Below are 25,793 nucleotides of genomic sequence, written 5' to 3'. Positions count from 1 at the left end.
CACATGAGGTCTAGCATTGTCTTGCATTAGGAGGAACCCAGGGCCAACCGCACCAGCATATGGTCTCACAAGGGGTCTGAGGATCTCATCTCGGTACCTAATGGCAGTCAGGCTACCTCTGGCGAGCACATGGAGGGCTGTGCGTCCCCCCAAAGAAATGTCACTCCACACCATGACTGACCCACCGCCAAACCGGTCATGCTGGAGGATGTTGCAGGCAGCAGAACGTTCTCCACGGCGTCTCCAGACTCAGTGCTCAGTGTGAACCTGCTTTCATCTGTGAAGAGCACAGGGCGCCAGTGGCGAATTTGCCAATCTTGGTGTTCTCTGGCAATTGTCAAACGTCCTGCACGGTGTTGGGCTGTAAGCACAACCCCCACCTGTGGACTTCGGGCCCTCATACCACCCTCATGGAGTCTGTTTATGACCATTTGAGCAGACACATGCACATTTGTGGCCTGCTGGAGGTCATTTTGCAGGGCTCTGGCAGTGCTCCTCCTGCTCCTCCTTGCACAAAGGCAGAGGTAGCGGTCCTGCTGCTGGGTTGTTGCCCTCATACGGCCTCCTCCACGTCTCCTGATGTACTGGCCTGTCTCCTTGTAGCGCCTCCATGCTCTGGACACTACGCTGACAGACACAGCAAACCTTCTTGCCACAGCTCGCATTGATGTGCCATCCTGGATGAGCTGCACTATCTGAGCCACTTGTGTGGGTTGTAGACTCCGTCTCATGCTACCACTAGAGTGAAAGCACCGCCAGCATTCAAAAGTGACCAAAACATCAGCCAGGAAGCATAGGAATTGAGAAGTGGTCACCACCTGCAGAACCACTCCTTTATTAGGGGTGTCTTGCTAATTGCCTATAATTTCCACCTGTTTTCTATTCCATTTGCACAACAGCATGCGAAATGTATTGTCAATCAGTGTTGCTTCCTAAGTGGACAGTGGACAGAAGTGTGATTGACTTGGAGTTACATTGTGTTGTTTAAGTGTTCCCTTTATTTTTTTGAGCAGTGTATTAATTAATTAATAGATTCACTCTATTTCTATGGACCCACACACTAGAATACAACAGATGTGATTGAATGTAGGTACACAAACAAGTCAGTGTATTACAATGATGATATACAGTATTTAAATGTCAGGATTGTGACAACGCTGACCTTGATGACCTGAACCTTCTCCATGTTGCGCGTGGCAGCCTCCCTGGTGTGGACCAGCACTGTAAACGTACATCCTGGGAAAATGGAGACTACATAGACGTGTGAGTATACTATGAGCCCAGCTGGACAACAAGTTAATAACCACTATTGTACATTATGTCTCACCTTGTGTTTTGGCCCAGATGAATTCATTTCCAGTATCAAATAACATGAATAGATGGGATTAATCCAGAATCGTGGTATTTCTTTAGTTTGATAGATCTTGCCCATTACTTAGTGAGAAACATTAAGTTAATTCGGAAAGTATTCAGACCCCTTGACGTTTTACACATTTTGTTACATTACAGCCTTATTCTAAAATGAATGAAAATATTTTTATCCTCATCAATCTAAACATAATACACCATTATAACAAATAAAAAACAGGTTTTTAGAAATGTTTGTAAATGTATCAAATAAAAAAAAAAGGTATTATCACAAGTTTTCAGACCCTTTAGTCAGTACTTTGTTGAAGCACCTTTGGCAGTGATTACAGCCTCGAGTCTTCTTGGGTATGACACTACAAGCTTGGCACACCTGTATTTAGGGAGTTTCTCTCATTCTTCTCTGCAGATCCTCTCAAGCTCTGTCAGGTTGGATGGGGAGTGTCGCTGCACAGCTACAGTGGCTTGCGAAATAATTCAACCCAATTGGCATTTTTCATATTTTGTTGCCTTACAACCTGGAATTAATATAGATTTTTGGGAGGTTTGTATCATTTGATTTACACAACATGCCTACCACTTTGAAGATTCAAAATATGTTTTATTGTGAAACAAACAAGAAACAAGACAAAACAACAGAACTTGAGCATGCATAACTATTCACCCCCCCAAAGACAATACTTTGTAGAGCTACCGTTTGCAGCAATTACAGCTGCAAGTCTCTTAAGATATGTCTCTTTATGCTTGGCATATCTAGCCACTGGGATTTTTGCCCATTCTTCAAGGCAAAACTGCTCCAGGTCCTTCAAGTTGGATGGGTTCCACTGGTGTACAGCAATCTTTTAGTCAAACCACAGATTCTCAATTGTATTGAAGTTTGGGCTTTGACTAGGCCATTCCAAGACATTTAAATGTTTCCCCTTAAACCACTCGAGTGTTGCTTTAGCAGTATGCTTAGGGTCATTGTCCTGCTGGAAGGTGAACCTCCATCCCAGTCTCAAATCTCTGGAAGACTGAAACAGGTTTCCCTCAATAATTACCCTGTATTTAGTACCATCCATCATTCCTGACCAGTTTCCCAGTCCCTGCCGATGAAAAACATCCCCACAGCATGATGCTGCCACCACCATGCTTCACTGTGGGGATGGTGTTCTCAGGGTGATGAGAGGTGTTGGGTTTGCACCAGACATAGCGTTTTCCTTGATGGCCAAAAAGCTAAATTTTAGTCTCATCTGGCCAGAGTACCTTTTTCCATATGTTTGGGGAGTCTCCCACATGCCTTTTGGCAAACACCAAATGTGTTTGCTTATTTATTTTTTTTCGGACACTCTTCTGTAAAGCCCAGCTCTGTGGAGTGTACGGCTTAAAGTGGTCCTATGGACAGATACTCTCATCTCTGGCTGTGGAGCTTTGCAGCTCCTTCAGGGTTATCTTTGGTCTCTTAGTTGCCTCTCTGATGAATGCCCTCCTTGCCTGGTCTGTGAGTTTTGGTGGACGGTTCCCTCTTGGCAGGTTTGTTGTGGTGCCATATTCTTTCCATTTTTTAAATAATGGATTTAATGGTGCTCCGTGGGATGTTCAAAGTTTCAGATATTTTTTACAACCTAACTCTGATCTGTACTTCTCCACAACATTGTCCCTGACCTGTTTGGAGAGCTCCCTGGTCTTCATGGCTCTGCTTGCTTGGTGGTGGTCCTTGCTTAGTGGTGTTGCAGACTCTGGGGCCTTTCAGAACAGGTGTTTATATACTGAGATCATGTGACAGATCATGTGACACTTAGATTGCACACATGTGGACTATATTTAACTAATTATGTGACTTCTGAAGGTAATTGGTTGCACCAGATCTTATTTAGGGGCTTCATAGCTTCCGCATTTTTTTTTCATTTCACTTCAACAATTTAGATTATTTTGTGTATGTCCGTCACATGCAATCCAAATCAAAAATCTATTTAAATTACAGGTTGTAATGCAACAAAATAGGAAAAACGCCATGTCATGCAGTTAATATACTTTTTGGGAGGAAATTGATCGAAAGGTCAAATCTGACCTTTAATCTTCTAGCCATGACCGTCCCGCTCAGCGGCTTGTGTTCGCATCAGCGAACTGTAAAGGTAATATCCAAGCGACGACAAAAAACAGTTGGATGTAAACAAATATACAGACAGGGGAGGTATAATTAGCATGTTACTGTGTATTATGATTAAATCCTGAACAGATTTAGAAACAACAGGGTTTCCTTTTTCAGAGGTTAGAAGTATTGCATGTCCGCAATTCTTTCTAATTGTCTTATCAACTTGTTTTTTACGTTTGGAACTAACGAAGTGGTCGGCTTAGATCAGCGGTTCCCAACTTCGGTCCTCGAGTACCTCCAACAGTGCACCATTTTATTGTAGCCCCGGACAAGCCAACCTGATTCAACTAGTCAACTAATCATCAGACCCTCAATGAGTTGAATCAGGTATGTTTGTGCGGAGCTGCAACAAAAATGTGTGCTGTTGGAGGTACTTTGTCAGAAGGTGAGTGTAGATGGTGCATGAAGTCAGGCGCAGGAGAGCAAAATGAGTGAGCAACGTACTTTACTCAAAAATTAAAGGCACAAGGTAAACAAATACTCTTGACCAAAAAAACAACGGAAAATATTACTCACGGGTGAACACAGCACCCGTCGAAAAACCAGCCATCGTGAACCGAACTGAACATAGAAATAATCACGCACAACAAACATGGGGGGAAAAGAGGGTTAAATACACAAACCAATGTAATTGGATAATGAAAACCAGGTGGGTAGAAAATAAAGACAAAACCAATGGAAAATGAAAGATGGATCAGCGATGGCTAGAAGACCGGTGAACACCGCCCGTACAAGGAGAGGGGCCGACCTTGGCGGAAGTTGTGACAGTAACCCCCCCTTGAAGCGCGGCTCCAGCAGTGCGCCGACATCGGCCTCGGGGGCAACCCGGAGTGCGAGGCGCAGGGCGATCCGGATGGAGACGGTGGAACTCCCGCAGCATCAATGGGTCCACACGTCCTCCACCGGCACCCAGCATATCTTCTCTGGACCATACCCCTCCCACTCCACGAGGTACTGAAGGCCCTCGCCCGACGCCTCAAATCCAGTATGGATCGAACTGCATATGCCGGGGCCCCCTCGCTCCAGAGGGGGCGGAGGAACCTCCCGCACCTCAGACTCCTGGAATGGACCAGCCACCACCGGCCTGAGGAGAGACACATGGAACTAGGGGTTAATTCGATAATCGGGGGGAAGCTGTAACCTTTAACATACCTCGTTCAGTCACCTCAGGACTTTGAATGGCCCCACAAACCGCGGGCCCAGCTTCCGGCAGGGCAGGCGGATGGGCAGGTTTCAGGTCGAGAGCCAGCTATCTGCACAGGTTTTCTGGCGCCTCACGGCCCACTGAAGGTGCACATGAGCGGCATCCCAGGTCTCCTCAGCACGCCTAAACCAGTCATCCACCACAGGAGCCTCGATCTGGCTCTGATGCCAAGGCGCCCGGACCGGCTGGTACCCCAGTACGCACTGGAAGGGGGAGAGGTTAGTGGAGGAGTGGTGGAACGAGTTCTGGGCCATCTCTGCCCAGGGCAAGAATGCCGCCCACTCCCCCGACTGGTCCTGGCAATAGGGCCGCAGAAACCTACCCACATCCTGGTTCACTCTCTCCATCTGCCCGTTACTCTCGGGGTGAAAACCCGAGGTAAGGCTGACCGAGACCCCCAGACGTTCCATGAACGCCCTCCAGACTGTTGACGTGAACTGGGGACCTCGATGTTCTCAGGCACCTCTTAGTGCCGGAAGATGTGAGTAAACAGAGCCTCCGCAGTCTGTAGGTCTGTAGGGAGACCGGGCAAAGGGAGGAGACGACAGGACTTAGAAAACCGATCCACAACGACCAGGATCGTGGTGTTGCCCTGTGATGGAGGAAGATCCGTTAGGAAATCCACCGACAGGTGCGACCACGGCCGGTGTGGAACGGGTAAGGGTTGTAACTTCCCTCTGGGCAAGTGCCTAGGGGCCTTGCACTGGGCGCACACCGAGCAGGAGGAGACATAAACCCTCACGTCCTTAGCTAAAGTGGACCACCAGTACTTCCCACAAAGACAGCGCACTGTCCGACCGATGCCCGGATGACCAGAGGAGGGAGACGTATGGGCCCAATAGATCAAGCGGTCGCAGACAGAAGACGGAACGTACAGGCGCCCAGCTGGACATTGAGGGGGAGTGGGCTCTGTATGTAACGCTTGCTCGATGTCCAGCCTCACACTACCGGTGCCACCAGGCACGAGGCCGGGAGTACGGGAGTGGGATCCATGGGCTGCTCCTCTGTGTCATACATCCGGTACAGTGCGTCTGCCTTCGCGTTCTAGTAACCTGGTCTGTAGGATAGGGTGAAAACAAAACAGGTAAAAAACATGGCCCACCTTGCCTGGCGAGGATTCAGTCTCCTCGCCGCCCGGATGTACTCCAGATTGCGATGGTCAGTCCAGATGAGAAAAGGGTGTTTAGCCCCCTCAAGCTCAAGGCAGGTGAAGTGGAGGGCCGAATGTACCCCTGCCCCACGGATTCGGAGACATATGTTTCCATAGCCGCCGTCTCGTCTTGTGACAGGGGATATACGTGACCTAATTATGACCCTAATTATACTTCTAAAGCAACACTCGAGTGGTTTAAGGGGAACATTTTACATTTCTTGGAATGGCCTAGTCAAAGCCCAGACCTCAATCCAATTGAAAATCTGTGGTATGACTTAAAGATTGCTGTACACCAGTGGAACCCATCCAACTTCAAGGAGCTGGACCAGTTTTGCCTTGAATAATGGGCAAAAATCCCAGTGGCTAGATGTGCCAAGCTTATAGAGAGATACCCCAAGAGACTTGCAGCTGTAATTGCTGCAAAAGGTGGCTCTACAAAGCATTGACTTAGGGGGGTTGAATAGTTATGCATGCTCAAGTTCTGTTTTCTTCTCTTATTTCTTGTTTGTTTCACAATAAAAAATATTTAGCATCTTCAAAGTGGTAGGCATGTTGTGTAAATCAAATGATACAAACCCCCCAAAAATCTATTTTAATTCCGGGTTGTAAGGCAGCAAAGTAGGAAAAATGCCAAGGGGGTGAATACTTTCACAAGCCACTGTGATCGTCTAGAATGTCTTCGAATGCTGCAGGGTAAGATTTCACCTTTGGATGGTGGATCATTCTTGATACCCCTGGGAAAATGTTGAGGTTGAAAAGAACGATGCGCCTGGCACCTACTACCATACCCCGTTCAAAGGCACTTAAATATAGTGTCTTGCCTATTCATCCTCTGAATCGTACACACACAGAATCCATGTCTCAATTGTCAAGACTTTAAAATCCTTCTTTAATCTGTCTACTCCCCTTCATCTGTAGGTTTCATCAAGTGACATCCTTAATAAGGGATCTTAGTTTTCACCTGGATTCACCTAGTCAATGTCATGGAAAGTACAGGTGTCCTTAATGTTTAGTATACACATATATAATACCAGTCAAAAGTTTAGACACACCTACTCATTCAAGGGTTTTACTATTTTCTACATTGTAGAATAATAGTGAAGACATCAAACTATGAAATAACACATATGGAATTATGTAGTAACCACAAGTGTTAAACAAATCAAAATATATCTTATATTTGAGATTCTTCAAAGAAGCCATTGCCCTTGATGACAAATTTGCACACAAAGAGAAACGACAGTCCATCATTACTAAGACATGAAGGTCAGTCAATCGGAAACATTTCAAGAACTTTGAAAGTTTCTTCAAGTGCAGTTGCAAAAACCATCAAGCGCTATGATTAACTGGCTCTCATGAGGACCGCCAAGAAAAGGAAGACCCAGAGTTACCTCTGCTGCAGAGGATAAGTTCATTACAGTTACCAGCCTCAGAAAGTACAGCCCAAATAAATGCTTCACGGAGTTCAAGTAATAGACACATCTCAACATCAACTGTTAAGAGGAGACTGAGTGAATCAGGCTTTCATGGCTGAATTGCCTCAAAGAATCCACTACTAAAGGACACCAATAAGAAGAAGAGACTTGATTGGGCCAAGAAGCACAAAGAATGGACATTAGACCTGTGGAAATATGTCCTTTGGTCTGATGAGTCCAAATTTGAGATTTTTGGTTCCAACCACCGTGTCTTTGTGAGATGTAGAGTAGGTGAGCAGATGATCTCTGCATGTGTGGTTCCCACCATGAAGCATGGAGGAAGAGGTGTGATGAGCTGACAGGGTAGCCTACTGGTTAGAGCGTTGGGCTAGTAACTGAAAGGTTGCGAGATTGAATCCCCGAGCTGACAAGGTAAAAATCTGTTGTTCTGCCCCTGAACAAGGCAGTTAACCCACTGTTCCTAGGCCGTCATTGAAAATAAGAATTTGTTCTTAACTGACTTGCCTAGTTAAATAAAGGTAAAATAAAAATGGTGCTTTGGTGGTGACACTGTCAGTATTTTTATTTATTTATAATTCAAGGCACACTAAACCAGCATGGCTACCACAGCATTCTACAGGGATATACCATCCCATCTGGTTTGCGCTTAGTGGGACTCATTTGTTTTCAACAGGACAATGACCCAGCACACCTCCAGGCTCTAAGGGCCTTTTTGACCAAGAACAAGATGGAGAGTGATGGAGTGCTGCATCAGATGACCTGGCCTCCACAATCACCCGACCTCAACCCAATTCAGATGGTTTGGGATGAGTTGGACCGCAGAGTGAAGGAAAAGCAGCCAACAAGTGCTCAGCATATGTGGGAACTCCTTCAACACTGTTGGAAAAGCATTCCTCATGAAGCTGGTTGAGAGTCGGAGTGTGTAAAAAGTGTGCAAAGCTGTCAAGGCAAAGGGTGGCTACTTTGAAAAATCTCAAATATATTTATATATTTGTTGAACACTATTTTTGCTTACTTCATGATTCCAAATGTGTTATTCCATAGTGGTGATGTATTTTCTATTATTCTACAATGTATAAAATATTACAAATAAAGAAAAACCCTTGAATGAGTAGGTGTTCAAACTTTTGACTGGTCCTGTATATATATCTACAGACAATTCCTTCAACCTCATGGCTTGGTTTTTTGCTCTGTGGGACCTTATATAGACAGGTGTGTGCCTTTCCAAATGATGTTCAATCAATTGAATTTACCACAGGTGGACTCCAATCAAGTTGTAAAAACATCTCAAGGATGATCAATGGAAACAGGATGAACCTGAGCTCAATTTCGACTCTCATAGCAAAGGGTCTGAATACTGAATAAGGCATTTCTGTTTTAAAATGTTAATATATATATATATATATATATATATATATATATATATATATATAGGGGTCTCATCATAATATTGAGGTAGAATAGTAGTTGTGCAGCAGTTTTTCTCTTGTTACGTCAGTCACTGACATCCACTCAATTAGCCGATGTCAGCAACATTTTTTTTACTTCGGTAATATAGTCTAGCCATTGATTTTGTTAGTCAGTCTCACTCATATCATATTTAAAACTGCAAACATTTCTCTCCACCCTATGGCAGAAGTAGTAGAATTACAGAAAATTAGCTGTTGCACTGCAAATGTTTCTCTCTGCCCCATGGCAGAATTTGTAGAATTGCATGAAATTATTTAACAAATTTAAGCAGCAGGTTAAGATAATTAGGAAAAGGGTTAGTGTTAGCTAAAGTGCTCTCCTAACCTGCTACGAGAAGTCACTTCCATCTGTAGCTGTACTCAATCTAGTTACAACTATGGTCGCAGGCTGGTTAGTGCTATCCGGATTCCTTGGGATGTCCCTACCCATAACACTAACCTTACCTAACCCTTACCGTAAAAAACATTTTAAAATTCAACTTCAATGGGGTAATGTCAGAGTTGGGATGTCCCAAGGATCCCGTACCAGGCCTGGTCACAGGTCAAGTAATCAATCCGTCGATGACATCGATAGGTGTCCAATACAGGCATACAAAATGGAATCTGTCAAAAATGATAAATGCATCCTCTCTTCGACTGTAGCCTGCTACATAAGAGTTGAATTGGGCCAGTTGGCCCACAGTAAAAGTCTACAACAAAAGTTTAAAAAAGCACAGAATATTCAGCAAACATTGCATGGAATGGTGTTGATCAATGTATGACGCATAGCCGTTGTCTGGCAATTGCAGTTAGCACTGTAGGCTATTTCAAAACAACCAATGAAATGTATGTAAACTTAATTGAGGTTTTAACATAGTTTCTTTTTTTTCTTCATTTCACCACATGGCTATGAGTAAACATGAAATTGCCTGTTGAATTATTGACCTTTGTGAAGTGAATATTCTGTATGCAGTTATCAAGAAAGATCTGCAGTTACTGTATCTGTAACCGGAGGTAAACACAGAGCACATCATTTTAATTGTGCTTTTATCATTGGAAAGAGCCATAAAACTACTATGGCCTTCTCAATTTATGACCAGGTGATGAATGCTGACTGTGATGAACTCATATATAAAGAGGCATGCCTTCTTCAACACAATATGCCTTCAGTCCTCGAAAGAGCAGTGGTGAGTAGACTCCCAGTTATTTTCTGGTTAGGTTGGGTGATTAGCAATAGGATTTGTTTATCGTTTGAGCCAGTGGATTTGGGAAAGCTGATCAATGTCCTACAGCTCTAGCCACCTGTTGAGTTTTAATGTGTCATACAAAGACTCATTGAATGATACAATGAGATATAATGAAATAAAACAAATTCAATCATTTATTGAAATTTAAGTAAGCCTAACTGGGGGACTGAATAGGTCTAAATTGATTGTGATCTGACCTATTCTATATCCATATTGTGCAACTCCATATTGTGCACCTCTATCTCATCTTTCCAGGTTGTTGAAGGAGTAAGTGGTATCTGCAGTAAATACAATTCAGGGAAGAATGGCTTCTGACATGGACTCCAATACTGCTGGTGTGCAATACAACCGCTGGAATGAAGACAACATCAATCTGAATGTGGCTGGGACAGGTGTAACGGGGTAAGCTCTGAGGAAGACCCATGACTGGGCGACAGAAGATACAATCAGTGTTCTTACTATTATAGGGTACCCGTTTATTAATCACAGGGGATAGGCAATATCAATTATAGTGAATGACAATGTTTTAGGCAGTTCAAGAAACACTTACTTTCAATTAAGGTATATGAAGTTGAAAATTGTATTCAGTGCAGTGTTTCCTACCTTTCGTCCTAGTTTATTAACTTTCCCAAATGAGGACCCCTTGAGTTTACTGATCGTGTATGAACTGACCTCAACTGTAATCAGTGGTCATATTATGACATGTTCTGTTCCCCAAAGGCTGTACAACAGATTCTGCACTGGCACCTTGGGCATAGCTATCAAGGTGGCCGGAGCTTTGGCTGCACTGGTGGCTGTCTACATCATTGGATACGTCACTGGATATTACGTCCACAAATGCTGACCGGCCACTGACCAAAGGACCCTCAACAGATGGAATTATGTTGGGATTGCAGTTTGCTTGTTGTAAAGTGATTTTACAGCTTCCCACAGCTTTGTCTTATATGTGAAAAGTCATTGTCTAAAAACATGAACATAATGTTTGACTTACAGTGCTTGGTATTCAATATGTTCTTGTCACTAAGTGATATCTATTTCAATTGTTTTTTCAAGATTGTACTACAGGGCTTGTTATGTTAGCCTATTCAACTGTATATCAAGGCCATGTGGATTCAATATTTTAATGAAAGGACACAGGCAATACTAATAGTAATAAAAAAGCTGTTGAAAATATGTTAATTACCTGTGTTATTCAACAAACATGGTGTGGTAAATATGCTGTCAAACAAGAGGTTTGCCTCTTTTTTTTTTTTAAATGTAGATGTCATCTGCAAATATATCAAACCTAATCATCATTACAAAAATACACTTTAATATTTATTTTCTCACCTCAAATCCTCAAGTCTGTAACGAGAAATAGCTTTATTATCAAACTGTCATAGGGATAAAAAAAAAAACTCTGTAAATTTGAGCCCTGGACTGGGGTGTAATTTATAGCGGGAAAGGGGGGACATGGCCACCGCTCCCAATATTAGAGGCAAATGTTGTCCTCTGCAATGTTCCCCTCCCCAATGTTGAAGTCAAACCTATGCCCACTGCCCATAGAGGCTGTAATGTCCACAATGTATACTGAACAAAAATATCAACAGAACATAAGCGTGCCACAGATGCACAATGCCACAGATGTCTCAAGTTGAGGGAGCATGCAATTGGCATGCTGACTGCAGGAATGTTCACCAGAGCTGTTGCCAGAGAATTGAATGTTCATTTCTCTACCATAAGCCACCTCACAACCGCAGACCACGTGTAACCACGCCAGCCCAGGACCTCCACATCCGGCTTCTTCACCTGCAGGATCTTCTGAGACCAGCCACCCGATGAAACTGAAGAGTATTTCCATCTGTAATAAAGCCCTTTTGTGAGGAAAAATAATCATTCCGATTGGCTGGTCCTGGCTCACTGTGCCCTCCCAGGCCCACCCATGGCTATACCCCTTCCCAGTCATGTGAAATCCATAAATTAGGGCATAATGAATTTCAATTGACTGATTTCCATATATGAACTATAATGCTTGAAATTGTTGCATGTTGCATTTATATTTTTGTTCAGTATAAATGACAGTGAAAAAGAAAATCTCACCTAGTTGCTCGACCTCATCAAATCAGCTTTTATTACTCTCCCTCATAGATTATTTTTATGGTGGAAATATCTTGCTCCTCAACAGAATTTACGCTATGCATTTCATCATCTAATGAGGAAAATAGGGTGGAGTTGACTTTCAAGACCCATTCTGCAATTCTCTGATCCGTATAATATTCTGCATCATTGGGACAAAGACAGTCTATGCCAGTCTTGATGGTATCTTTGTCTTCAGAGTACCGGGATTCTGTTTTAATAGCCGAGTCATCAGAGGAGAAATCTCTCTGTTGTTTTGTTTCACATAGACTGGCATCATGTTTAAGCCTCTCCGTCATCACCCCGCTGTAGTTGGCACTAGGGTTACTCACATCATTTCTCCGTTGCCTTACTAACGGGTCTGTTGGTGAGAAACTTGATGCCACAGCTGGCTGGGCCCCAAAGGTCCCCTTGGTGCAATCTAGTCTGGAGCGAGTGTCTGGGTTCTGGATGGAATCTTTTGTAGACCTAGTCAACATGGTTAGACTACTACTAACTAACCCAGCTTTGTTAGACATTTGACAATTCTGCGCATGTTGAGCAACCAGTACCCGAAACACTGTATTTACACTCCTTACACCAGACGTTGACAAGTGTGTGTCTCCGTTGTCTTGTAGTGACACGGCTGGTCTTGCAGAAAGAAACGGCACAGTTGAGCCCTCCGCTTTACCAGCAACGATTCTTGATCCAGTGATGGGGGGCAGAAGGATACCCTGGGTGATAGCGGATGTGCTTGCACGGCCTAGTTTATTTTGAATCATTAAATGCCTAGGACAAGTAAGATATTCAATTGGGTTTGTTATCTTTGGAGCTGGTCTCAGGTTAGCATTCGCTTGAGCAGGGTCTCCTCGTGGAGCATTCGGCCTGTCAATCCGTTGCACATTAAGCTCCAAGTACCGCATGTCCTTTTCACTAATGCTTCTCCACCGTGACTTTTTCTCCCTGTTTGTATCGGACCAGGCTTGCTTCTTCTGTACTCTGTAAGTACTTTTCATAGTTCCAATGAATGGGTTGCCTTAAGTGGAAGCTTGCATCTTGTGTCGAGAAGTCCAACCCGGTCCTTAACGTATAGGACACCTAACTACAACTCTCTGGCTATTCTTTTATACTGTGTGTGTGTCTGAGACATCCCCCTACACACTCCCACCAGCCGTTAATAGACACTTGATATGTAACAGTACCCCGCACTTTTTAGTTAACCTGTTAATACCCAAGCAGTTTTACAATTCAGTCAAAGGGCCGTTCACCATGCATACACATTAATTGACCAATCTCTTTGGGGTTTCCTGTGTCATTGAGGCCAAGCATTCCTGAAATTATCAAGAAAATAGGAGAAATGTTTCTACCCAGAACAAAGCATTGGCTTTCAACATGTGCAATAAATAAATGCATAACCACTGCTGCCCTCAAGGTTCAATTTATTTGAGAGATCTTTTAAAATATTAGACATTATACACATTCCCTGCTCTTAATTTATTAAAGTGGGTAATGGAAAAAGGTTTTATACTTGTTTCAGTTCACAAATGCTAAAATGTTGTCATTAACTATGTCATTAACTATGTCTACACTCTACAGAGCACACAGGCTTGCTACAGACTTTAGTTATTGTGAGTTGCCTTTAGTGTGTAGCAATATAAAAAATAAGTATACAAAAACGGCCATATTTTAGGTTGGGTAGGTAGGTAGCTAAATTATTCTATACCTTAATACAGCAGAAGCTGTTTGTACGTGCCAAAGAGTAATCAAGAACTTTAAGCAAGGGCATAATTACACTATTTCCATGTTTGAGAAATTAGTGGATGTAATCGGCTTTGCTTACCAAGGGAACCCGGCAAACCAAATACATTGAACAGTGGCAACTCATATACAGTATTGTGATTAACTGTGTGAGACCGTAAGTGTATAAATCAAAAGGCTGGTTGTTGCGCAACTACCAAACGACGTTCAGGTCGCCGACGTCGGTGCAGAGGTCCGTTTTGGACGGGTAGACGACCTTGAGGTTCCCGTCGGGGTCCACGGTGCGAACCTGCTGGATGACCAGCTCTCCTGAGGTGATATCATCCGAGGCAGGGACTGGGGGTGAATCAGACTCTCCCTCTGACCCAGCCTCCTCTCTGTGCTCAAACGTGAACTTGTTCAGCTCCGCCATTTTCTGAGAAGGAAACAGAGAGATGTGTTAATTGCTGACCATTGGGACCATATGGATGAAGTCTATTTGAGAAAGTAAACGAGAGCAGGGGTCGCCGCAAATGAGTCATTTTTTAAATGTTTTTTGGGAGGGATTTTAGTGTTTGGTCAAAAAAGAGACTAAAATCACCAGGAATTCCGCAAAAATAAAATCTAAATAGGAAATCTGTTCACCAAGTATCCCCCCCACAAAAAATATTGTCTCAATGTAATCAAGGTATGAAATTGTTATTATAGCCTCAGTCTTTACATTCTCCTAATTTTATTTCTTAAGCAATGGCGGCAAATTTTGTTGAAGGTATTGTAAACTTCTCACCAACTTCTCACCCACGTTTGTTGATGCAGTAAAATATATAGGGGGACGTATACAATCCGTCAGTGAGATTGTGGAAATATAGGACAAGCACTTCCAGAACAGGAAGTCTCATCAACAGTGCAACCTATACTGTGTACAAAACATTAGGAATGCTATTTCCATGACATAGACTGACCAGGTGAAATATATGATCCCTTATTGATATCACCTGTTAAATCCATTTCAAATCAGTGTAGGTGAAGGGGAGACAGGTTAAAGAAGGATGCCTTGAGACAATTGAGACATAGATTGTTGAGGTGTGGCAAATCGAGCAGGAATGAAATCAACCCCAAACTCTCATGACCTGACCTCAAATCCCTCCTTCAATTACCACACCCAATCAAAACCGTACCCTCTCTCAATAATGTATATTTTGGGGCAGGAATCAGAGTGTGGATTAAACCCTTATCGGCTGCTATGTTTCGACAAGGCTGTTATTGAAACGTGTCTGCTGCTGTGTGTACTGGTGGGTGTATGCAGCTCTAGGGTTGCAGTCGTATTGTGAGCTGTATGTTTAGGCGGTGACACCGTACACCGCCAGGCCACTCACCCCGGGCAGATGAGCTCACTTATTCCACTGAGGGCCAGGATCCAGACATCAAACCAGCACAACACCCTGAGACTGAGCATGACACCCGGTGTCATGACACTTTTCTGCTCTCGCCAGCCACCGTGTGTGTCTGACTGATGCATGCATGTGTAAATGTTTCATTCATGCAATCAATGGCTGTATGTGTTATGCATGTGCATTGCAATGTAGGATTCAGTCCTACTGCATGTCTCTTTGTATACAGGGAGAGAGCTGAGCTTACCACTATGAGAGCATCCATCACATCTTTACAGATCTGCAGGCTGGTAGAACTGGTCACTTCTAAGAAAAGCTCCTTAGTCGTCTTCCTGATCTATAATACGGGACAAAGACACAGTACATCACTTGTATGTAATATTGTCCCCAGCTAAAGCAGACTACTATTTTTTTTATTATCAAATGAATTCAATCTGTAAAGAGGGATGACAGGATAGTTGACAGAACGATATCATATCCATCCGGCATTAGAAAATAAATACATTGAATGCAGTGCATTGCCTGTAAGCCTATTCCACGTCATATTCCCTTGAATTTGTAAGTCGCTCTGGATAAGAGCGTCTGCTAAATGACTTAAATGTAAATTTATAAGCTACTATCTCGAAATTCAGAATAAGGGATCAGAACTACATTTTAGAATCAGGAAATGTCAGGTAAGACAACACCTGGTTGCGTCATCAACTAATAGTCTTAAAAAGTCAGCGTTGGATTTCAAGGCTAAGTACTATACTCAAGATGAATTTATTGCAACCCGGGTACAAGCATGTCCGCAATTAAGCAATAAAGATACAGATCTGTTTCTTTATCTGGTGTGGCTGCAATTTAAAGCTTCCAAAGTCAAAGTGCTGGAGGTGTGCAAAGTCTAAGGGAAAGTACAACTCAGCAAGGTTTTAGACTGCATTCTACACTGCTGGGCATTCTATAGGTTGGCTACATGTAGATACTGAGAACAAATATTTATTATAAATCATAACATTTCTATTGGTAGCTGTATTGTGAATTCACTGCTGGATCAGCAAGTGATAAGCGGATTGACCTGTAAGAAAGGCACCTGTCTTTGGTCTGATAAAGATCACACACACACACCTTGGTTTTCTCGCTGTTGGTGATTGGTGGAAATGAGATCACATGATCCTCTGCATCCACCAGACATGGGTAGAGTTCTTTTCCATCAAGAAGCTGCAGGTATCTGAGTCAAATAAAAAAGTCAAATAACTTTAGCTGAGAAACAATGGCTAGTGTAATATTGCCCTCATGCCAACGATGGCTACAATAGCCAACAGAACCCTTTCATAAGAGCCCATTGAAAGGTCTACACCCATACTCATGGTGCAGATTGAAGTGGCATTTGAGCTCTTTGAAAACTCCCCAAAATACTGTGTCATGGTATTTAGGTCAACCTTGAAGTAAATTAAAATTAGGTAAGTTATCTAACCTAATCTTGTAAATAACAATGTAATCTTTATCACTTGCCTATATCATGGCAATATCTTTACAGACAGGTCCTAAAAACAACAGTCCACATATTCTCATAGACATAAATAAAGGAGTACGTCTATTTACTTCAACATGGTTTCTGTATCAAACAGCCTTATGGCGCCCTCATGTGTTGAATGAGCAACCTAATCATTTTGCCTTTGTTTTGAGCTCCTGAAACTACTGAAGTGCTTGATAAAAACAATGCATTATTGCATAGGACACCACACCAACATACTGTAAATGGAAAATGAAATAGGAATTAATTTATTACTACACCATAACATTTAAAGGGGCAATCAGCAGTTGGAGACATTTTTAACCGATATGTACCCATTGATACATAAAGAATATAACTTATAAATGCCTCATTTTATTTCACCTTTATTTAACCAGGTAGGCCAGTTGAGAACAAGTTCTCATTTACAACTGTGACCTGGCCAAGATAAAGCAAAGCAGTACGACAAACAGAGTTACACATGGAATAAACAAACGTACAGTCAATAACACAATAAAAACATATATATACAGTGTGTGCAAATGTAGTAAGATTAGGGAGGTAAGGCAATAAATAGGCCATAGTGGAAAAATAATTATAGTTTAGCATTAACACTGGAGTGATAGATGTGCAGAAGATGATGTGCAAGTAGAGATACTGGGGTGCAAAGGAGCAAAAAAATGAATAATATGGGGATGAGGTAGTTGGGTAGGCTATTTACAGATGGGCTGTGTACAGGTGCAATGATCGGTAAGCTGCTCTGACAGCTGATGCTTGAAAGATATAAGTCTCCAGCTTCAGTGATTTTTGCAATTCATTCCAGTCATTGGCAGCAGAGAACTGGAAGGAAAGGCAGCCAAAGTAGGAGTTGGCTTTGGGGATGACCAGTGAAATATACTTGCTGGAGTGTGTACTACGGGTGGGTGTTGCTATGGTGACCAGTGAGCTAAGAGAATGCGCTTAGTTTGCTTGTCGTACCCCATTAGAACCCAAAATATAAACTTGTTTTAATCCAATGTTCGTAAACAAACACTGTATAGCATCAAAACATGGTTAACTACATTGAACAAAAATATAAATGCAACAATTTCAAAGATTTTACTGAGTTACAGTTCATAACGAAATCAGTCAATTTAAATAAATTCTTTAGGCTCTAATCTATGGATTTCACATGAGAATACAGATATGCATCTGTTGCTCACAGATACCTCAAAAAAAAGGAAAGGACGTGGATCAGAAAAACAGTCAGTATCTGGTGTGACCACCATTTGCCTCATGCAGCGCAACACATTTCCTTTGCATAGAGTTGATTGTGGCATGTGGAATGTTGCCCCACTCTTGAATTGCTGTGCAAAGTTGCAGGATGTTGCCAGGAATGTGCTGATGTACACATCGATCCAGAGCATCCCACACATGCTCAACGGGTGACGTTTCTGCTGCGTATGCAGGCCATGGAAGAACTGGGACATTTTCAGCTTCCAGGAATTGTACACATATCCTTGCGACATGGGGCCATCTATTAAAGTGCTGAAACATGAGGTTATAGCAGTGGATTTATGGCAGAAATATGGGCTTCAAGATCTCTTCACGGTATCGGTGCATTCAAACTGACATCAATAAAATGCTATTGTGTTCGTTGTCCGTAGCTTATATCTGCCCATACCATAACCCCACCGTTCACAATGTTGACACCATACACGCTGTCTGCATTCTGCCCGGTACAGTTAAAAACCGGGACTTATCCATGCCAGTGGCCATAGAAGGTGAGCATTTGCCCACTGAAGTCAGATTGCAGTCAGGTCAAGACCCTGGTGAGGATGACGAGCAGGCAGCTTCCCTGAGACGGTTTCTGCTAGTTTGTGCAGAAATCTCTGGTTGTGCAAACCCAAGGTTTCGCCAGCTGTCCAGGTGGCTGGTCTCAGACGATTCCGCAGGTGAAGAAGCCAGATGTGGAGGTCCTGTGCTGGCGTGGTTACAGGTGTTCTGTGATTGAGGCCAGTTGGACGTACTGCCAAATTCTCTAAAATGACCTTGGAGGCAGCTTATGGTAGAGAAATTAACATAAAATTCCCTGGCAACAGCTCTGGTGGACATTCCTGCAGTCAGCATGCCAATTGCACGCTCCCTCAAAACTTGAGACATCCATGGCATTGTGTTGTGTGACAAGACTGCACATTTTAGAGTGGCCTTTTATTGTCCCCAGCACAAGGTGTGCGTTTCTTTTTCTTCTAGATAGCATGTGTGTAATGATCATGCTGTTTAATCAGCTTCTTGATATGCCACACCTGATGGATTAACATTATGAGAGAAATAAGCTTTTTGTGCATATAGACAATATCAGGGATCTTTTAATTTCAGCTCATGAAACCAACACGTTACATGTTGCATTTATATTTTTGTTCAGTATATGATTTTGATATCATGGATAGTCAGTCCTTGCATCCATAGCTCTGTCTATGAACTGAGAGGGATTACATTTTACAATTGCCATCCCTTAGTTTTTTACGCAAAAATCACTTTATTATTGTTTCAACTGCTGATTGGCCCTTTAAAAATGACATTTCACAAACATCCCGCATATATTGCGATGAACATGATGCAAGACTTCGCTCTCACACAGTCATACAACGTGGCAGCCACTTGGGGTGTAACAGTTTGACAAACCCACGGTTCAGTAGTATTGCGGTTTGGGGTCACCGTTCGGGAAAATTAAATGCCATTCACAATGTTCCTAGAATTGTCTGTTGTGACCGGATTGTTATGTTGGGCCTCAAGTTTTCACTCGGATGCTGCGTTTGTAACCATGTGGGAGCTGGTAAATTCCCACCTATGAAGTCATAAATACCAGTTGGATACATTCATGTGATTTGAACTGGTTGATTAACGCAGATTGGCTAATGGCCAACAAGATGCATCCTCCATAAACTAAAAGTACATCTATCATGCTTGTAAACAAATGACAGTTCAGAAACCACATTAATGGACCGCTTTTTATAAATAATGTGTTGCTGCATTCAATTGCCGAAAGTGCTGTTATAGAGGACATTTCCTTAGTAGGTGATGTCAGATGTCACCATGTGGGAGAGGTGGGTGCTCTCGATGATAGACGACTTTCCCACTAGTAATTACCTGTTGGATGGCCATTCAAGTGGATTTTTCATAGTCGTATGTGATAAATTCCCACTTCCATCTTGGTTACAAACACATGACACTGTTTCCTTCAGTGCCATATGAGTACTTGTGACTCTCATAAAGGGGGCGTGTTAAGTAAGCGTTTATTCATTGAAAACGTTGGCTTGGCTTATTTAGAGCGGGTATCGCTATGCTGAAATTGGTGCAAGAGGGAAGTTCGTAACGTGGTTTGAGCAGTTTCACGAGGTGCTCCCTGAAACCCCCCCATTTTTAAACACAGAATGGGCACATATCTACAGCTATAAACCAAAAACTGTAAGAGCCTACTTATCGCTCTTGTAATTTATTTGGTCCAGTCAGAATCAGCTGCCAAGGGCCGCTTGAATGCGTTTCCGTCTTGCTCCGGTATACTGGGGTGATGTCGGCTTAAACGTGTCAACATATTTGAGGTGTTGGCAGCTGCATAGGTTATTCTCGTTGAGTGTGGCGACATACTGTCAACGTTTTATCCACAACTCTCTGTCCGTCGCCATTGTTATCTACTGGGAAGCCAAAATGTTCCAAAATGGAAATTTAAATGGAGGATCCTTCAATTCTGGTTTATTGACCCCACCACTCACCATCGTACAGAACTAGTTCCTGGCTGCGTCTCATAAAGGACCGTTTGAAATGAGCCAATTAAGATTATAATTTTATTACAATGTGCGCATAGGCTCTAGTTGTCTTAACGCAATAGCCTAAAATTATTTTTTTGTTGCTCAGATTTACTCAAGAGGCATAGGTCTACAAAGCAGCATAGGCTTAGCCTATAGGCCTAGCTTTAATTGTGTTTTTGTTTTGTTTTCATTCGGATTCACAGTGTGGACCGAACCGAGAACCCGTACAAAACGGTTTGGTACGAATACGTGTACCGTTACACTCCTAGTAACCACGGGACCAAAACAGTGGAGAAGGTTAGCCTCGCGCTCTTAGTTGTTGTGGAAATTGACTCACTATGCTGTTTATTTGCGCATCTACATATCGCTGACTCTACCTTTAAGAATGCTGGCGTCAACCCAGAGGCCACTTTGTGTTTTTTTTTTTGCCCCCTCCTAATAACAAAACAAAAAAGAATGGGCATCAAGCCGACTGCAGCTTTGGGCTGCGTTTCCAATTCTACATCCTCCAGAAGTGTGCACTTTTATACTTCCTGTCATGGATTTATAAGCATTGAATTGGTGTAATCATTTGTTGTATAGAGTTTCCATCATTGTTAAATCCATGAAGGGAAGTTTGCAAATATACTTTGGAAGAAGAGTGCAGAATCTGGACTCACCTATACTTTCAGCTCTGCCTTAAAGACAGGTGTTTTATACTCACTTGTGGAGGCCAGACACATTCTGCCGCTTCCTCTGTTTCCTCTGGTCCTCTGCCTCTAGCTGCAGCTGCCTCATCAGCTCCACCGCAGTCATCTCCTTACGGCCGAGAGGGACTATCTAATAAACAACATTTTATGAGAGGGAGTTTATGAGAAATGTATGCTCCTTTCAAAAGATAATTTGCTTGTTTAAATAACCGTGAATGGGACCGAAATGCATTGACACAAACCTGAATGCAATTTATGAATATAATGATTTGTTCATATGCCAAGAGCGACAGGCAACAACCAGCAACAATTATTTTGTGTTCAAACTGTTGAGGTGAAGCCGCATGAAGGTCTTTCAATAACAGACTGATGTCACTATAACAGGCTTGTTGCCTGGCGTTGGCGTAAAATATGTTTAAAAGGATCATGAATTATTAAGAACGGAATAATGTTATGGCTCATAACTACTGATTAAAACTGTCCTTCAAAATACTGGATTCTACTCAAGAAAACAGAGGTATTATGTTCAATAGAAAGAGAGCCTTGTTATGTTCTCCAGAAACATTTGAGACTGCCTGTATAAACTACTTGAACAAAGACATGGAACCTGGACATGGGTCCTGATAAATGTCATCATAAACCAATCAAATGAGAAGAGTTTAAAATACCTTGGAAAACACATAGAAGCTAGGAATGGGGGCGGGGGTAGCTGGGTAGTTAACGTTAACTAGCGCTAGAGTAGGCTGTACCTGCGGCAAAACTCAGGCATTTCTCATCCTATTGTTTGTTCTCCATCTTCTTTTTAAAATGGTGAGTCAACATGTTTTGGGGCACTTTTATCTCAAAATTATCATGGCTCTCTTCAGCAGACATACTGTAGTGAGCAATACATTTGAAATATATATCGAATCGCAATACATATTGTCGGCACCTAAGTATCGTGAGGTCCCTGACAATTCCCAGCCCTAATATAAGCTCAAGAAGTTAGTCATAGTAAATGTGTCAGATGTAAAAGTGTTTTTTAATTCCATCTCAGAGAGACTTACATTTGAGAATTTGTGGCCGGCTAACATTGTATGAGCAAAATGTCATGCAATGTGTCATACCTTTAACATAGGAGGTGTTCTGGCATCATACATGAGAGGTCCCTTGAGTAGCTGCATGTCGTGTGTTGCGATGGTCGCAGTTGTCCTTTTACCACATAGGTCATCGTGAAGTTTGGTCTAAAATACAATAGGTAAGAGAAAGAGTGGTGAAAACGGAATAATGCAAAAGAGACTTAACGATCATATATTATGTTACATAGCCTATCGAGGATGGTGTCAATTTATGAGCTTGCACAGTGGTGTAAAGTACTTAAGTAAAAATACTTTAAAGTACTAATTAAGTAGTTTTGGGGTGCATCTGTACTTCACTTTTGCCAACTTTTACTTCACTACATTCCTAAAAAAATGTAGTTTTTACTCCATACATTTTCCTTGACACCGAAAAGTACTCGTTAAATTTTGACAGGAAAAAGGACCAATTCGTGCACTTATCAAGAGAACATCCCTGGTCATCCCTACTGCCTCTGATCTGGCAGACTCACTAAACAGAACATCCCTAGTCATCCCTACTGCCTCTGATCTGGCAGACTCACTAAACACAAATGCTTAGTTTGTAAATTATGTTGGAGTGTGCCTCTGGCAATATGTAAATAAAACATTTACACATTGTGCCAACTGGTTTGCTTAATATAAGGAATTTGAAATGATTTTATTTTATTTTTACTCTTGATACTTAAGTCAATTTAAAACCAAATACCCAGTAAAAGTTTAAAAGTAACTTTCACTCGAGTCATTTTCTATTAAGGCATCTTTACTTTTACTCAAGTATGACAATTGAGTACTTTTTCCACCACTGAGCTTGAGTTTATTTTGTAGCGTGTTCTTAGTCCGTTTCTGCATTCACAAACTACTAGCCTACATAGTTTCCTTGCCAAATATGACTGTCAAATACCGCAACATAGAAGTTGACTAACGCATAAACAGTCTGGTACCAAGGCTAACGTGTTCTCATCTCTGAACAGCATTACCTGCGCAACCAGGAACCTCTTGAGCGCATTCCCGGACTGGAAGTTCATGCCTCTGACCACACAGCACACCAAGTACGGCCTCACATCCTTCAGTGCATTGGCCACCTTTACAGTGAATGCCCCTGGGTTGTCAGACACATGAAGCACTTTCACCACCAGCCGGTTCATCTCATCCACCTCATCCTCCTCCTCCTCGGTCTTCTTCTTTTTCTGCTTGCGCTGCTTTTTGGTCTGGGTCTTCTCTGCGTTCCGGCCCCCGTCGGCCTTATCCCCATCGGCCTGCTTGCTGCCTTTGCCTTTCCCTCGGCCACCGGCCCGAAGGTAGTCCAGGATGGACTTGGTCTGGCAACCGTTGACCATCTTCTCCAGTCGCTTGTCTTTGAGTTTGTTTCCTTTGAAGTTGATCTCCTTCAGTTTGGAGCAGTCACTCAGCTCGTAGGGGATGTCACTAAGCTTGTTGTTGGATAGGTCCAAAACCTGAGGAAAATTGTATATTTATTACATTCAACTATGATAACAACATGAATTAAGATTAATAACCAAATGGGGCTTATCCTGGTCTCAGGTGTCTCACCATCGGTGAGGCCTTGTGCCAGGAAAATGTTAAGACAGTCTCAGATTTAATACAATGTCGATAAGATTAACTGAGAGCTACCCTGTCAATCATGACCATAATTCAGTAGGAATAGACAAGAGGTATTTATGAAGTCATGCACATTTTTGGTAGCAGTGGGATTATTTCAACTACAAACTTTTAGAGCAGAGAGCTTGTGAACATCTCCACTCAGCTCTTCTATGGAATTCTCAGAGGCGATGACAGTGCTGAGGAGATCCAGGCGATAAAGGTCATCAGGGAACCGAGTGATGTCATTTTTGGAGATGTTGATGGTAGAGAGTTTCGTGCAACGACACAGTCCATCTGGTAGTGACTCGATGCTGTTGCAGCTCACGTTGAGTGTATTGAGATCGCTTAGCTGGGTTATCTCTTCAGGCAAAGCTTTCAGGTTGTTAACTGAAATGTCGAGGACTTTCAGGGACTTCAGATTTCCAATGGTTTTTGGAACAGAGGAGAGCTTATTCCTACAAAGAATCAAGCTCGTAAGGGTGGTCAGATTTTGTATGTCTCCATGAATCTCTGTCAAACTCGGACATTGGATGATTTCTAGGTAATTTAGGAGCTTGAGAGAATAGATTGCGGAACACAGACCTCCATTCGATGATATCTTTTCATCGATAACTGCACCTTGAAGGACCAGTTCGCGTCTTTTCTCTTTTGAGGCTTTCTCAATTTCTGGCCAACTCTCTTGACCATCCATGCTGCTACACCAGACCCGGAAAAGGAAAACTCATGCCACCCGGTAACACTTGAGCACAGACGCTTTAAGCCACCCGGTAACACTTGAGCACAAACGCTTTAAACGACCCGGTAACACTTGAGCATATACACTTTAAAATGTCTATCTGCCGAATGGAAGACGCAGTGAAATATGCATCGAGCAGTGGCGATGATATGCGCAGTGTACGTGCAGACTGGATACTCAAATATATATTTTTAATTGATTAAAAACTTCATGGACCACAGTCCTTCGCGGTGAGACGATGGTCCGGCACATGCGCACCTTAGCTTACTAGTTGTTGTCAGTGGTGGTTATGGAGATGAAATGGGACTTGGGCAAGCTGTCAACATTTTTGTAATGTTCATGGTAAGATATCTTTGATATATTTGTCGTAACACTATACTTCAATAGGAAATACGTTGTATTCAAACGGTGGTTTTATTGTGCATCCGGTGTCACTATATTTATGTGAATTCAAGGTGTTTTACGTTACCATTCTAAGTAGGAACGAGTTAGCTAACGTTAGCTAGTTACAACAAGCTAGCTAGCCTGTCTTTTACTCGCGCTGTCATCGCTCCAAGTTCATTCCTTCCCACCCCAGGGACGTCAGAAGCAAGCAATGCAATTCCATATAGCTAACACGGAGTATTGAAATGTATGCTATTGAACTCATTTGTTTAGGGGCATAAATTTGATATTAAATGCCAGAATGATATGAAAATTAAATGGCAGAATGATATCCCAAGTTCACCTACACATCTAATATCGTGTCCATTGTAGAGTAGTGTAGCTGTCAAGGTTTATCTCAATCCCAGTGTGAATATTGCTGTCAGTCTTCCATGGTTTATGAGTATAGGTAGCTAGCTAATTACTGTGCCAATCTATTTGATAGTGAAAGGTGCTTCAGATGATATTCAGTTGTAGATTGTTATGTTTCTCCATATTTGAAATTGTGCAGCAGCAGGATGCCCCGGAAGATAGGATTCACCCTGGTCAGTTCCTCTGGTCACGAAGATAACTTCAGTGCCAAGGAGCTGATGGTCCATGCACCAACGGTCAATGGCTGGAGATCTGCCAGGTAGACACTCTCTCTCACACACACACTCTCTCATGTGCGCCTCCGCCATATGCAAGTTCCTCCGAAGGCCACTTCGACCAAGGCTGCAGGCTCCAGAGCAAAGTGTTATCCTAACACACACTG

The 25,793-nt window shown here is 42.6% G+C and overlaps 3 protein-coding genes across 5 annotated transcripts in view; 2 read left to right on the top strand and 1 right to left on the bottom strand.

Annotated features, from left to right (window-relative positions):
• Positions 1–9,840: 9,840 nt before the first annotated feature.
• Positions 9,841–11,166, top strand: smim1 (small integral membrane protein 1). The gene is made up of 3 exons (XM_029664719.2): positions 9,841–9,927; positions 10,243–10,389; positions 10,708–11,166. The coding sequence occupies exons 2-3, from the start codon at positions 10,292–10,294 to the stop codon at positions 10,829–10,831; spliced, it is 222 nt and encodes a 73-aa protein (XP_029520579.1). The 5' UTR covers positions 9,841–9,927; positions 10,243–10,291; the 3' UTR covers positions 10,832–11,166.
• A 2,337-nt stretch (positions 11,167–13,503) lies between these two features.
• Positions 13,504–24,618, bottom strand: lrrc47 (leucine rich repeat containing 47). Its single transcript, XM_029664715.2, has 7 exons — positions 24,008–24,618; positions 23,256–23,732; positions 22,288–22,404; positions 21,196–21,311; positions 16,317–16,419; positions 15,457–15,546; positions 13,504–14,254 (listed from the first exon to the last, which is right to left on the bottom strand). The coding sequence occupies exons 1-7, from the start codon at positions 24,569–24,571 to the stop codon at positions 14,033–14,035; spliced, it is 1,689 nt and encodes a 562-aa protein (XP_029520575.1). The 5' UTR covers positions 24,572–24,618; the 3' UTR covers positions 13,504–14,032.
• A 78-nt stretch (positions 24,619–24,696) lies between these two features.
• The window catches only part of cep104 (centrosomal protein 104), a 41,005-nt gene continuing 39,908 nt past the window's right edge, over positions 24,697–25,793 (top strand). The window contains exons 1-2 of one of the 3 annotated variants that reach the window (XR_010464398.1): positions 24,697–24,958; positions 25,551–25,670. Coding sequence is in view for 2 of the 3 variants with exons in the window: in XM_029664713.2 (XP_029520573.2) it covers positions 25,558–25,670 (113 nt within the window). In the remaining variant the exon portion in view is untranslated. The remainder of the gene's footprint in view (positions 24,959–25,550; positions 25,671–25,793) is intronic. The other 2 variants (XM_029664713.2, XM_029664714.2) reach the window with 2 other exon arrangements.

This window comes from Oncorhynchus nerka, linkage group LG7 (assembly GCF_034236695.1).
Source record: "Oncorhynchus nerka isolate Pitt River linkage group LG7, Oner_Uvic_2.0, whole genome shotgun sequence".
Taxonomy (NCBI): Eukaryota; Metazoa; Chordata; class Actinopteri; order Salmoniformes; family Salmonidae; genus Oncorhynchus; species Oncorhynchus nerka.
The sequence above is the reverse complement of the archived record's forward strand: the minus strand, read 5'-3'. Positions and strand labels throughout refer to the sequence as shown.

What these genes read in the sequence shown, in the direction of transcription:
- smim1 (XM_029664719.2), top strand. Translation starts at nt 10,292, where the DNA reads ATGGCTTCTGACATGGACTCCAATACTGCTGGTGTGCAATACAACCGC. An exon ending in GCTGGGACAGGTGTAACGGG is followed by an intron (nt 10,390 to 10,707) that starts GTAAGCTCTGAG and finishes TGTTCCCCAAAG; the next exon opens with GCTGTACAACAGATTCTGCA.
- lrrc47 (XM_029664715.2), bottom strand. Translation starts at nt 24,571, where the DNA reads ATGGATGGTCAAGAGAGTTGGCCAGAAATTGAGAAAGCCTCAAAAGAG. An exon ending in AATGTGTCTGGCCTCCACAA is followed by an intron (nt 16,420 to 21,195) that starts GTGAGTATAAAA and finishes TATTTGACTCAG; the next exon opens with ATACCTGCAGCTTCTTGATG. An exon ending in TGATGGATGCTCTCATAGTG is followed by an intron (nt 14,255 to 15,456) that starts GTAAGCTCAGCT and finishes TTTCCTTCTCAG; the next exon opens with AAAATGGCGGAGCTGAACAA.